The 14,758-nt window shown below is 47.8% G+C and overlaps 1 protein-coding gene across 3 annotated transcripts in view; it reads right to left on the bottom strand.

Annotated features, from left to right (window-relative positions):
- Positions 1-14,758, bottom strand: part of GDPD5 (glycerophosphodiester phosphodiesterase domain containing 5) — a 106,329-nt gene that overhangs the window by 50,462 nt on the left and 41,109 nt on the right. For 2 of the 3 annotated variants that reach the window (XM_048293791.1, XM_048293789.1), the window contains exon 2: positions 11,233-11,407. In XM_048293791.1, coding sequence (XP_048149748.1) covers positions 11,233-11,349 — 117 coding nt within the window. In that variant the 5' untranslated portion in view covers positions 11,350-11,407. Of the gene's footprint in view, positions 1-11,232; positions 11,408-14,079; positions 14,158-14,758 lie in introns of those variants that run through there. The other variant, XM_048293790.1, reaches the window with a different exon arrangement.

Genomic DNA, 14,758 nt, shown 5'->3' with positions numbered 1-14,758 from the left:
CCCTCCCCTCTGGCAGTGGGAAGCCAGTCCCTCCATCCCTTGTCCCACATCCTTCTCCAGCACTCTTGAATCCCCCTTTAGGTATTGCTTTGCAATTAAGAACTCTTGCAAATCTGAAGCTTGTGAAAGCAAATACCACACTCACATCCATCTCTTCATTAGTTATTCCCACTGAAGACAATTAAAACCCTTAAGCATTACAAGAGGCTCACTCCAGCTGAGTAACTATTTAAAAGACAACTCTGAGTAAAATTTTTCTTCAATCCCAAAGAAATTAATTTACTACCCATTCCTCTGTTCAGCTTTGTGGGCTCACCCCAGTGAAACTGGTGCTAAGATGCCAAAATAAAAGCAGAGGTTGCTTTAAATTTTTTGGCTGCCATTTCAGGCCAGGCTGAGCAGAAGGATTATTTTTATTTGATTTTCTCAGTTTCCTTTTATACAATACACCAAGCCACCTCCCATTTGGTTTAATATCCTTGCACAGGGCAGACTGGCCCCATCCCCAAATCCTCCCATCACAAGACCAATAATAAAGTTTGAAGCAGCAGCACCCCCAGTTTTCAACAGCTGCTGGTGAAAATTAACTGTAACTTCACTCTTCTTTCCAATGAATTCTCACATTCCACAATCATAAACTGTCCAACTCAAAGAAAGCAAGAAAAGCAATTTTTTTACTTATCCTGAAATAAGAATAATATAAAGTTCTACCTTAAACAACTGAATATATAAAATTCTTCCCAGATCTCTGCTTGAGGGCTCCTACATATGCAAAAAAAACCAACCCAAACTTTTCACAGATTTATAAATATTGTGGAAACAGTGACAGGCTCCTGGCGAGGAACCGGTGCCAGAGGTGATGGAAGTAAACCCAGCAGGAACAGCCAGTGAAACACAGAGCAGGGAAGGAAAATGGGAAGGAAAAAAACAATCACAATTTCCCAGGTTGGCTGGAAGCTTTAAAGACTTGAAGTTGTGTTTCAGACTCAGCAACAGGATTAAACAGAAGAGGAATAACTCAGTGACTTTTGAAGGAATTTTTGCTCTCAGAGGAGCCCGGTTCCCCAGCTCACCTGTTTGGTGGAGGATAAATGGTGCCCTGGGTTGTTTTTCATGCCAAGCATTACAAAGATGACCCAGGCTGGCAGACACTGCTCATGTCGCCCCTACTGTGTTTCTGCTGTCAGGCAACTACTCAGCTACCAGACCCAAAATCCCAACCAGCTGGGGCAAGTTCATCACAAAATAAACAAAAGCAACCAACAAACAGAAAATCTTTAAGCAACAACAGCAGAAATCCAGCAAAAATACAGCCAAAAGGTGATGATCCTGAATTAATTTCGACTCCCAAACAGGTAAGCTCTGTCTGAGTCCTACAAAAGGCTCAGAGCAGCTGAACAATATCCCAAAATAAGAAGTATATGAAAATACAATATATAGAAGGAGGTCCCTGGGACCATCTCCAGTTCTCTGTTTCTCAGAGGGAGTGTGCTCAGGAATAGCTGCAATGCCTTTTTATCTCTCTAAGAAGTCCATGTGACCACCCAAAGCAATCTCCCTAGAAAACATCATTTTTTCCAATTAAGATACTTGTCAGATTTTATCTATTAAACTGGAAAGGTTTCTCCACTCACTCTTCAGGTGAGCTGATGGACATCAGATAGCTAAAATCAAGAAGAACAGACAAATATTGGATCAGATTGGATCCAACTACTGGACTGCTTTATTTCCTTGCCCTTCATCCTCCCTTCCTCTTCCCTAGGCTGTATCTTAAGTTTTCCACTCTCCTCTTCCACAAAATCCCAGGATGTTTTGGGTTGGAACAGACCTTAAAGCCCATCCAATGCCACCCCTGCCATGGGCAGAGACACCTTCCACTGTCCCAGGCTGCTCCAAGCCCCAATGTCCAACCTGGCCTTGGACACTGCCAGGGATCCAGGGGCAGCCACAGCTGCTCTGGGCACCCCGTGCCAGGGCCTGCCCACCCTCACAGGAAGGTGTTCCTTCCCAACATCCAATCTTTATTCAACCCTTGCTTGCACAAAGGCAGGAGGGGGAAGGAAGGAGCCCAGAGCCCAGCAGGCTGATCTCCTGCTCCTCCCCAGCCCCATCACTGTGCCCAGGCACAGACAGGATGTCAGGCAGGACGACCTCGAGTCTGACCCAGCTGGCAAATCCTCAGTGCTCACATTTTGCTCCACAAAACGCTGCCCCATCAATACACAGACTTATTTATCCCACAGGATGGTCCAGAGGGCAGAGACACATCTGGTAACAAAAGCCACTGAATGGGCTAATGTGCCAAAGGCTTTCTGCCCCAGCTTTGGTGGCAACCCAGTGACCTGAAGGCCTAGAATAAAAAAAAGAATTAGAGCAAGGAAAAACTGAAGTGCCTCTCTTTCAAGGGGAAAATTGATAAAATCAGGGTCTTGCCCAGCCTCCAGAGGCGCAGCGGACATGAACAGAGGCTGTCTGAAACAGTGGACATGTCAGATTTACCAGCAGGAGGTTAGGGCTTCGCTTCCCAGAAACAAGGGTGCACTTGTTCCTGTATCTGCCAGACAAGGGGATGCTTTGTGCAAGTCACAGAAATCGTGCATTTCTCTAATACTTGACATATGGAAGGCATTCACCTGTTTTTCCCTAAGAGAGTTCTAAATGCGTTCGGTGCACTGCCAGAGGGAAACCAACAAGGCCCAGCAGTGGCTGGGTGTCCAAAGCCAGCATCCCTCTGGAGAGGAGGCAGAAGCTTGGCTTATTTATTCATTACTGTTTTTTAAATCTCAAGGGTGAAGTGCTGGGGAAAGAAAATAAACAATCAGCCATCCTGGGAGTAATTTAAATGCTGGAGTTGGCTCATCACACAAGAACATGGATATTGCAAGCCCAGCACATGACAGACACTGGCCCATCATAGGTTCCTCTTTGCCTTGTGGTGTTTATGCCTCGCTTCTGGCTGCAGACAAGAGCAGCAAAATAGTTTGGTCAGACTTCAGCACACAGCTACTAAATCCTGCAAACACATACAGAGTAATTCTGCATCAACCTCGAGGGAAAAAAAAGCAGTGAAACTCTTTCCAGATACTGCTCAGCTAAAAGTTCCACCCCCACTTCTGATACAACTTGATGCTCTTGAGCCTTTTGGGGAAGGAAAACACCCAGACAAGGAGGCGCAGTCACAGAGGGCCGGTTTGCTCAGGATGTGGGTTGGTTTGAGTGGTGACAAAGCAGGCGTGGTAAGCAAAGCCTCCAGTAAGGCACCACAGCGAGTTCTGAATTACAGGAACCAGGTTCATTTTTCCAGAAAGGCCACAAGAAGTCACGTCAAAAAACGTCACACGTGAAGGGACAGCAGTGAGCAAGAACCAAAGAGCTTTGTGGTGAAAGGAGCAGTCTGGGGCAGCGGAAGAGCCGACACGTCACCAGCACCAAAAACATCCACCTCTCCCCCAAGCATTATTAGATGGGATAGTGGGAAGGAACTGTTCCCTGGGAGGGTGGGCAGGCCCTGGCACAGGGTGCCCAGAGAAGCTGTGGCTGCCCCTGGATCTCTGGCAGTGTCCAAGGCCAGCCTGGACGGGGCTTGGAGCAGCCTGGGATAGTGGGAGGTTGGAATTACATCATCTTTAAGGTCTCTTCCCACCCAAACCATTCTGTGATTACAATCAAGGGAAGGGTTGGTTCCTGCCAAAAGGGATGAGAAGAGGAGCTGGGTCTCCCCCCTCTACCTCTGCTAAGCATCCAGCTAATTTCATCCCACTGAAAAGGCTGAGTTTTAAATCATTTTGGGAATTTTAGCCCAGCTACGACACTTTTGCATAAAGGGGATGTTAAAGTCACCAGCCTCCTGCTGTTCACATCCCCCTCAGATCAAGAGCTGTCACAGCCTGGTCCCTGCCCAGCAGCCTCAGACACCCAACTGATGGGCAGGGAGGTAAGAGCTGCTCTCCTGGGACCCAAGGCCATCTTTGGCACATGCAAAGTGATTTACCACCCACCCAAACTTTACTTGTTGGTCACCCAAAAGTCAACCTTGACTTTACAACCATCTCCAGGAGAGTTCACGAGGAAGCTGATTCAGTTTCTAAGGGTCACAGGCTGCAAGCTCAGTTGTTTCATTTTTTGTTCCATAGTTCTCCCTGGAAAAGGGCCTCATCTGATTTCACTGAAGGCAATTGACTCTCAAGTGCTTGCTGACATCACCTGCAAATAAGTATCTGCCAAATAAAGGCTCAGAACTGCACATCAGGTGGAAATGATGGGCCCAGGGCAGTTCATGAGCTTCTCTCTCTCTTAACACCTCACTGCAGACGTGGCACAAAGGTTAAAAAGAAAAAAAAAAAGTTAGAATAATTTTCAAGGTTGAGATGAGTACAAAGAATAACAACCAAAAAGCAATTAAAACCTCCAGCCATGGACAAGCACATCTCCAGCTGCTGTTATATCCTTGAAACCACACTTTGGAGCTTGGCCATAGCTCTTCTGGAAACAACCTGGAGAAAAAGCTTAAATCTGCAACCAAACACCCCTAAATCCAAGTTCCCTTTCCCAGAAGGACTCACGAGACAGCAAATACAGATTAAAATCACCAATCAGCTTCACAGCCAACAAAGAAGAGTCAGTATATTTTTCAGCTTTGCTAATCAATTTTGTTAATAAGACATGCCAGCAGCACAAAGGTTCCCAATTCAAAAACCACAAGCATTCCTGGAACCCAAGCACTTTGGATCCCCACCCAGACCCCACAGGCAGCAGAGTCCTCTCCAAAACAACAGACTGGCAGATGACTGAAATGCCTTGTGATGAGTTCCAGGAAAGCCACACCTTCACGTATTTCCAAGTTCTTCCCTGCTGACCATGATTTCAGAGAGGGGCATTTGACAAGGGCCTGGAATAACAGCACAGAGGAGGATGGCTTTAAACTGAAAGAGGGCAGGGATGGATGGGATATTCGGAAGGAATTGTTCCCTGGGAGGGTGGGGAGGCCCTGGCACAGGGTGCCCAGAGCAGCTGTGGCTGCCCCTGGATCCCTGGCAGTGTCCAAGGCCAGCCTGGATGGAGCTTGGAGCAGCCTGGGATGGTGGATGGTGTCCCTGCCCCTGGCAGGGGGTGGAATTAGGTGATCTTTAAGGTCCTTCCCAACACAAACCAGTTTGTGATTTACTCCCAGACTATTCCTAACTTCCACCTCTTCCTCTGCACACCCTTCTCAAGGCTCATCACCACAAGCTAATCCTGCTCCCCTCCTATCCCCTCCATGTCATTCATTTACTCCCACTGGGGCCAGGTTTCCTTCTTATCTAGGTAATTTTCGCGGTCATTTTGGACCCACAAGCATCCTTGAGGCACTTCCACAAAGTGCTTTTTTGAAAGACAGGAAAAAATACCTTCTATTTGGATAGGGAAAAAAAAGAAAGGACCAAAAAAAGCCTTTTCCACTGGCGCCTGCACTCCCCCAGCGCATCCAGCCACCCAGTAAGGACACACTGCGAAGCTGCTCTCCAGCATTTTCTGCTCTGTCACCGCCCAACCGTCCTTGGATCTATTCCAGGACACCTGGGAATTCACGAGAGAGGCTGGAAAAGCAGAGCTGGCGAAGCAGGAGACTGGCAAATTCAACCCCAAATGTAAAGGAAATCACTGGAGTCCAACTCAAGGGCAGCAAGGGCATGGCTCACTTCCCTCTGGGTGAGAAGAATCCAGTCTCCTCTGGAAAAGGGCCACAATTTTTCACTCTTCTGTCAAGATCAGAGAGAGAACTTCTGACATCAAGACTCCCACAAGTCAAACTCCCATGATGTTAATGCCATTTCACTTCTACCCTTTTCTCTCCTCAAAATTCACACTCATGGCTCCACCCCTGGGAAAGGACTAAATATCAGAGTAAAGAGAGACACAATGAATTACCCTGGGATTAATTAGCTCACAGGTTCCCACTGCCTCTTTGGGAAAAGGAGTTAGATAATTCAATTGTAAAAGTCTAACTGTGACAACTACACAGCTGAGAAGAAAAATGCTTGTTTAGGAAAACAAGCAGAAAAAACACCTCATTTCTCCCCTTCTTGGAGGGAATTTAGAAAATATTGTACCTTGATGCTGTGTAAACAATCTTCAGCAATAGCTGTAACACTGTTACAGTCAAAACCCCAAAATTTAGCACCATAGCAGCTGCTGCGCAGAAAATTAACTGTATCCCAGTCAAAACCAGTCCAGGGAACTCACAGGGAGAGCCTGGAAAGGCTTTGCCATGTGGGTTAAACCAGGAGTTTACTTGGCATCCTTCAAACCACTTGAGATTTTACAAGAGCGGCTGCACCACTCTCCTGACACTGGAGGAGTGCTGCTGTACCCAGGAGTCCAGGGGAAAGAAATCCCCGGAAAAACCCAGGGATGGACCTGCCAGCTAAACACAGGGCTGGCTCTAAGGGACCATGGCCCAAAAATCCCTCCTTGTCCCCTCTTCTTCCCCCTTTCTCCAGAGGCAGCTCAGTTCAGTGCTGGCTGTTCAGAGCCCAAAGCCCCATTTTGCAGATGCTCTGCAGTAAAAGCCTTTGACACCTCTAAAGCTTTATAAATCCCAGGGCACGTTAATCCCCCAGTCTGAGCCCATAATCCCAACCCAGGCCCCACAGTCAATGGGTTTTGCAGACTCTCCCCCACAGGCATTCTGCCTGCATCAGGACTACGCCAGAAATTCAGCATTAATCAAACAGCCTCACCCTGACAATATTTAGGGTGCACCACAAGATTAGGCACTAACACTGGGGTTTCAGGGACGTGGGATTTCCCATCCTTCAAACCAGCATTGCCGAAATAGGGAACCTCTTTGACACAGAACAAGCAAGTTCATCCCAGCCTTTCTAGGAGCTGTGTGAGGGTGTGGAAATCAAAGAGAAGCAAGCTCCTGGCAGGTTAATCCCTGAGTTCCTGAGGCTGGAAAAACTCTCTGCTCCTTGCCAGTCCTCCACAGGACCCTGCCCTGTCTAAGAGAGGTCTTGCTCCTTCACGAAGGCCAAAATGACAAAGGCCATTCCCAGTCAGACCCAGTAACACCCCGGCAAAGTCTGGTCTGATGGCACCACACACAGCAAATGCAATTCCTGCCTGGCTCAGCTGACACGTGGATCCCAAACAGCTTCCCTGGATAAGCATCCACCTCACAGCCTCCCTGTCAAATGAAGGACTCCAAGGCCAATTTTAAAGGATGTTTAAGTGATGTGTAAAACCCTAAACAAACCAAAACAGGTTTTGCTTTCATTTCCAAGCATCAAGGGGAAAAAAAAAACCCAGATTCATAGAAGCAGAATAGTTTGGGTTGAAAGGGACCTTTAAAAGCCATCTGGTCCAGCCCCCTCTAGTGAGGGGGGCACCTTCAGGAACAATAAGGAAAAAACACATCGATATTTAATGGAATGACTGGATTTCCCTGCATTGAGCCCATGAAGCCAACATGATTGGACACATCCATTCATGGGGACTCAGCTCTGAATCACTGGTCACGGCCAATGTGCAGCATCCAATGCTTCAGTGCCCAACCTCCAATCAAACAACCTTGAAAGAGCCTCTTTCCCTCAAAAGCTCCTATGCCCTCAGGCCTACGGTCTGGAACACTCACAAATTGAAAAACACATGGAAAAGGGCAAATTAACCCATCCTCTAATAGCAGATTTCAGCAAAGCAAGCAATTTCTGTGACCAGTGACCTCTGGCCGTTTGGGAATTAGCACTGACAAAGTCCCAGCTCCAAAGCCTGTGGCTGAGATCATCTGTTCAGGTCATTTCACAGCTCTGGCCAAGCGGGAATTACAAGAGCATTTCACCAGAGAGTGAATTAATACACGCAGCCCAGACACAGCTCTGCAATTCATTATGCTGATGGATCACATCTCCTCATTTATCTTCGCACAAAAGGACCCCAAAAAGCCATCAGAAGCCTCAGTTGGAGGTCACATGATGCATTTAACCAAATGGACTGTCTTGAATCACACACATTTCACTTGAAGGGCATAAATCCTAACAGGGACTGCCCAATTCATGGGAAGGGGTTGAGATCTCGTTTATACATTTGCAGCTACATGAGCAGCAGCAGATGAAGGCAGGGAGAGGCTTTATTGGATATTTCCCCTCATCTCCCCTCCCACATGCTCACAGTTCAGACAACTGGCAATTAAGAAGAGGATTAGGAGATTTGTGATGTACAGAAAGACCATGCTTTGATAGCTCAGCCCAGCCAGTCAATCAGAGTGGCTTCTTCTTTTTACTGGATAGAATAAAAAATTATCATTGCCATTTCCTTTGGCAGGAAATCTCTTTCCCCTCTCTCACCCAGGATGATTTCCAAGGTGGGATATTTGCCGTGTACAAACAACAGGGGTTTGGAAGCAATAAAAAAATGGTTCCATGCACTGACTTCATAATATCCTTGGTGGAATATGTGATGAACAAGCTGTGGTTAGATCAGAAAATCCTTCTTCACCCCAGCTACAGAGATTATAATGATCTGAATCTCAGCAAGACTATTTTCTCCTCCTTCATGTGTCTTTCATTTAAAAAAGCACTAAAGACTTAAAAGATAAATGTGAGAGGGGGCCTTGCTGTTAAAGCTGAGGGCCCACAACAGAAAAAAGGAATTTTGCAAACGTTCAAAATTTAAAAAGGAGATTGGACTCTATGGGTTGTGTGCCTTCAGCCCCACTCTTCCATTCTCAAAGGTCAGAGTAAAGCAAGAGGTAATGACAATTCCAGAAAACTGCCTCAGAAAAACTAGAACTCAGGTGTCCCAATTAAAATTCTCATTCTCATGTAAATTTTAAATGTGGAGTAGAAAGCTTGATGTGCATTCGTTTGAAGGAAAAAAGAGAGGAATCATTAAAATTCTGGCTGTTGAGGTGCAGCACAATTCAGACAACAAACATTCACAGGCATCAGCTGAAGATATCACAGAGGCAAGGCTGGGTTCATGCCCCAAATTGGGGTGAAAGCCTTTCATTCTGGGGAGTTTGATGCTTTAACAAGAAAAGCAGATAAACACGCTGTGGTCTACACTAGAAACTCCTCTTTGAAAGCAGGACTTGCTTGCTGAGAATTAAAAAGTAGGAAAACAACTCGTGCACGTCCAGTTCCTTCCTTTCCGGGTAGCTCTGGATTTTTGCAAGACTTGAGAACCTCCCTGGTGTGCCACGGCCATTTTTATGCTCAGGAAAATGCGTGATGCTACAGCTGCTGGGTTTACAGAGGCTGAGGTAGGATAAGGTCACATGTGAGGCCATACAAGAGGTGTTTTCATCACTGTGTCGCTGCCTTTGTGTCAAGTAAAAAGGCTCCTAAGTTGTGGTGTTTTCTTTGTTGTCCTTTACAGATCAGTGTTTTTTAAAAAAGTAATAAAATCACAGAGTGGTTTGGGTTGGAAGGGACCTTAAAGCCCATCCAGGGCCACCCCCTGCCGTGGGCAGCAACACCTTCCACTATCCCAGGGTGCTCCAAGCCCCATCCAACCTGGCCTTGGACACTTTCAGGGATGGGGCAGCCACGGCTTCTCTGTTTTGCACAGCTTGCAGCTCGTTTTAGGTTTTCTTCTCTTACTTCTGCTGTTGTCTCCATCTCTCTTTCACCAAAGTGGAAGTTGAGGCCTCACACAGACTTTAAAAAGAGCAGCTCAGACTGGACATATTTTTAAGCCTGGATCAGCTACCTTTAAACACAACTAATTCCTTTCCAGCACTAGGAAAAAACCAATGGAAATTCCAAGTAGAGTTGGAAAGCTGCCACTGATATTTTTTGGTAGCGCAAGCAGAGGCAGATTTCACTGAAAAAATTCATGGCAACTTTCCTGTAAATTTTTAGCTAAGAACTGTAATGTTCTGCTGGCTCAAAGTGGTCACCCAGACCAAGCTGGCCAGGCTGAAAGCAGAGTGAAAACAGCACCAACATTCCTACTCTGCAAAAGGAAATTTGTTTTGGGCTGCACAAACTCAAGCCGTGACTTTCCAACTCACAGGGGAGCTCCTGGCCAAGCTGCACCACCAACAATGGCTGCAATTCACAACCAGGAGCATTTCTGGCACAGGATCTGCCACACAGCCCTGTTTGCTCCTTCACAGCTGCTTTTCCAAGAGGAAAAGCACTCCAGAGCCAAGAAGATCCCTGGTTATAGACTTAAAAACAGAACAGAGGAGCCAAGCGATACCAGAGCAAAATTAAGCATTCAGAAGGCAACCAGAGGGTCTCCAGGGAGCACTTCCAGATGAAATGAGATTTAAAGAAGAAAAAAACCCCCAAAATTTAACTTGTCAGCACACTTAAAAAAACATCCCAGGCAACACGGGAGTACAAGAGAAGAGTGATACAAACTCCTTGCCCAGAGGATGTAACGGGGGGGCTTTGACAGCAATATTTTCACACTTCTCCTATCAACACATCACAAGACCTCATCTCCCAGCCCAGAACAAGAGAGGAGGTGCAAGTCGAGCCTCACTGCCTGGATTCCCTCTGCCAGAGCTCGTACAATCTATGTTTATCCAGGGGAGGGAAGAGTCACCTGCAACAGCTTTTCCATTTACCCCCAGCTTGCTCTCACCTTCTGTTGCCTTCCATCAAACCACAGAAGGGTTTAGGTTGGAAAGGACCTTAAAGCCCATCCAGTCCCATCCCCTGCCATGGGCAGGGACACCTTCCACTATCCCAGGCTGCTCAGAGCTCTGTCCAGCCTGGCCTTGGACACTTGCAGGGATGGGGCAGCCACAGCCCACCCTGTTCCCTACCTACAAACTCATTTTCACATGCAAGAACAGAATCATGAAGGTTGGAAAAGGCCTCCAAGATCATCAAGTCGCCCCTTGGACCAAATACCACCATGCCCACTAAAGGCACACCACAAAGGCAGAGATGCTGCAGAAACACAGGACCTACAGATCCAGCCAAGGGTGCTGCAAGCACCAGCAGGACACAGAGCAAGGAGAGAAAAAACACATGGAAAGTGTTCCCCAGGACCACAATATGGACAGATTTGGGCACATTCTATCCCCTGGAGCTCCATGACCAACCTCCCTGTGCCCATCTCTACATCAACCACGTGGGGAGGACATCTCAGACCTCCTGCAATGGGGTCAATGACTCTCATCAAACATCCAAGCCAATAAGTAAGAAAAACCCCAAATATTTAACACTTTCAAGGAAGACCTACAACGCAGCAGCCCAGGGAAGAGGTGCCAGCCAGCTGCTGTCACCTGCTCACCTTGGTGGTGTCATCATGTGACCGCTGGTACCGTTTCCAGCGGCAGCCGTAGATCCCGGTCAGACAGGACAGACATAGCTGGGGCTCGTAGTACTGCAGGGGTTGGTGTTTAACCATGCTCCTTCCAGCCCCTCCGGAGCCAGCTACCACAAATCCATCAGCTCCTGGGAGCGCCCTGAGGCAAAAGAGAGAAAACAACAAAAAAAGGAAATTAAAATCCCGAGCGATATTTCAATACATTAACACACAATTTCATAATTAACCGTGTCCTCTGGCTACTGAGAGGAGAGATGAGAATCAGATCTATTCCCAGCCCTGCCAACATCTCCCACTCGTAACTCAACAAGACCAAGAAGTTTAATTAGTTTGCAAGTTTGATTTCCTCGGGCAGCTTCTCCCACACCACCAAAAGCAAATGTGTTCGTAGGAGTTATCGGTAGGGAAAGCCACGTGAGGACAAGAGCAGGAGGACGACGATCTGCAGCCCAGGTGATTGGGTTTTTATGAATGACTGAAGTGTAAAGACCCAGAGCCCCTGCAAGAACAACCTGAAAATCGATTCGGAGACCTCCACAAAGCTGAAACCCAGCCAGGCTAAAGCAGTTCATCTGCAGCATCCTCTGGAGCCTGCAAAACAGTCCCAGACAAGGAATAAACACTTCCATGCCTCCTGCAGAAGGGGCATCATAGAATCATGGACTATCCTGAGCTAGAAGTGATCCAGCAAGGATCAAACTTTTGGCCCTGGACAGAACAGGACAACCCCAAGAATATCGAATATAGTGTGTGTATACACAAAATATACAATACAGGTATTACCCTCTCCCTTTATACACCTCTCAAGCACTCACAGGGGTGCAGAGCTGGATGCTGTGCCTGACCCCACACCGCAGGTTTTCCACAGCTTCCTGAAGCGCAGGTGTGCACCCACAGCCCCACACACTGCTGCTGTGTGGATCATCAGTGGGCTGGGAGTGGAGTTTGACAGCGGCTGAGCTTGCAAAGTGCTTGCCCACCTTTCCCGAGAGTGCAGAGTTGAGTGCAGGGTATGTGGGCAGTAAATCCTCCCCTCTCCAGGGGAAACACTTCCTTACATGTGGGATTCCCAGCACTCAGGTCTTGGGAAAAGCTGCGAGAGCTGAGTAGCAACATCCTCGCTGGCATCAGCAAAGCGTGGCTGGGCTTAGGGAGATAAGCCAGCCACCTAAAAGCTTTTCCTTGACACATGCCATGGAAGGAAGCCTCCAAAAACAGGGCTAACCGTATTTTTCAATCCAGCTGATGCACAAGGGGATGCTGCAGGCAGTGCAGACACGGTGGTGGAGTCTAGAAATGTCAGCAAGGACACGGACAGCTCAACCCTCCCAGCTCCTGCCCGTGTCTATGCCCATTCACGCTCTGTGCTGACAGCCCAGGACAGCCTTGCCCTGACTCTAATCAGCACTCAGCAGCCCGGAGGCAGGAGGCTGGGGTGGCTCCAAGCCCAGCAGAGTGTCACCCCGCTGTCCCCAGAGCCCGCAGCCCTGTGCCTTCCTGTCCCCCGGACACAGGGGCAGCTTTGTGCTTCCAGCAAAGCTCTCTGTGCTGCTCGAGGCGCTGACCCTGGCAGAGGACACGAGGTGGGCACGACTCACTCACGCATCCGTGTGTGGCCAGCCTAGCTCCCCACGTGGCTCTGCCCATGCCCTCGGGGGTGACAAGCAGGACAGAGGCACAGCCACAGCCAGCCTGACACTGTTTTGGGCTGACCACGGCCCCCCCCAGCTCTGCTGTGCCACCTCTGTGGCCTCGTGTCGAGGTCACCTCCCTGCCCGCATTTCACCTCTCCTCTTGCTATTTATAAAGCTCAGCATTAGTCACTGCTCAAGTTGCCTCCTATCTTCAGCCTCAAGACCATCCCTAGGAAATGAGTCCCCCCTCTGCCTTCCCACCACGGATGCAGAAAACCCATCACAATGGGACAGAAACACTGAGGATGCACAAAACTGGATGCTACTTAAAGGTCTTGGGCAAAACCATCCTCTCTGCCCTGAAGATTCCAAGCATGGAGTGATACACAAGACGCTGCGGCATCTGTGCAAGATGTAAAAATCATTCACAGCTTATTAACAACTTCCCAGCCAAACCCCTTATTCCCACCCTGAAAACCTAGAAGCCAACAGTTGTTTCAAGTAATCCTGCACGAATTAACTTCCAAAGGACAGCATCTCTCCTGATTTCCACCTCTTCCTGCCTTAGTCATGCAAGGCAAGAGGGCAGACAGGTCACCTCCACCTACAAAAGCTTCCACTGGGTATTTTATTTGATCACTTGCAAGAATTGTGTCGATTTGATGTTAGGGAGAAATCCTTCCCTGGGAGGGTGGGGAGGCCCTTGCACAGGGTGCCCAGAGAAGCTGTGGCTGCCCCTGGATCCCTGGCAGTGTCCAAGGGAAAAAACAACTGAAAAGGCTCTGTGAGGCACCAAGTGAAGCTCCCACCCTGGTTCCTCTCACTGCAAAGGCAGGCACTGTGGGAGCCCACAATTCCAGGCTGCTCTCCACAGAAACTCAGGAAAAGCACAATGACAAAAAAATCTAAGATGAGTTTTAAATAATCCCTTCCTAAATACAGTGTAATTGCATGAGGCACAACCAACAAGTCTAAAACCATTCCCTCTTCTCCATGAGCATCACAAACAGATCCATAAAAGTCCGAAATAGATGGGAAAGGACAAAACGCAGCACCCACCCTCCCCTCCACACACACGGACACCTGAGCAGGAACAGGAGCTGCAGGGAGAGAAACCACACTGATACCATCTGCCCAGAGAACCTCGCTTGGCCAAGAGCATGGACTCAGTACTTACTGCTCCTGCTTCCAGAAATGGATTTAGAAAGTCTGCAGCACCTCACAATCACTGTTCCCATGACATCTCCAGCTGTCGAGGTGGAGAAAGCAGCCTATGAATGATTCAGCCCACTGCTGGTTAGCATTACATACAGTAATGAAAACAGGAAGCAAGACAACAGGCATTAATTATTCAAATTCAGCAACGTGCACCAGGAGGGAGGAGGGAAAAAAAGAAATAGAAAACACAAACCCACACATTCTCAACCTTGACTTTAAAAATGCATCATCTGCCAATGGCTATGAGCTTCTCAGAGCTGAATAACCAGCTCGCTTGTCCAAAAAGGGGCAGCAGGGTAGATTCCATCTGCAAATACAATGGGAGCGTTTTCCAAAGGCTCCAGGATGCCTAATTAGCACACACTGCACTTCTGAGATACTGAAGTGGAGGTATCTGTTACACATTATTCCTTTCCAAACAGCTTTGGCGAAAAAGAAAGAAGGGAGAATTGGAGTTGCAAATTTAAAAGTGAAGCTCTCTGGGGAGATCTGGCCTAAAAATTTTTGATTTTTGTCTCTCTGAGTTAACTCCTCCATCCCTGTAGTCTCCGGGCAATATTCAGAAACCTGGAGTGGAGAGGGAAGGCAGCAATCAAGACCAATCACTAAAGCATCTCAGTGCCCTCATTTTAGTGAAG

The sequence above is a fragment of the Corvus hawaiiensis genome, chromosome 2 (assembly GCF_020740725.1).
Source record: "Corvus hawaiiensis isolate bCorHaw1 chromosome 2, bCorHaw1.pri.cur, whole genome shotgun sequence".
NCBI lineage: Eukaryota > Metazoa > Chordata > Aves > Passeriformes > Corvidae > Corvus > Corvus hawaiiensis.
This window is presented reverse-complemented; position numbering and strand designations above follow the sequence as displayed.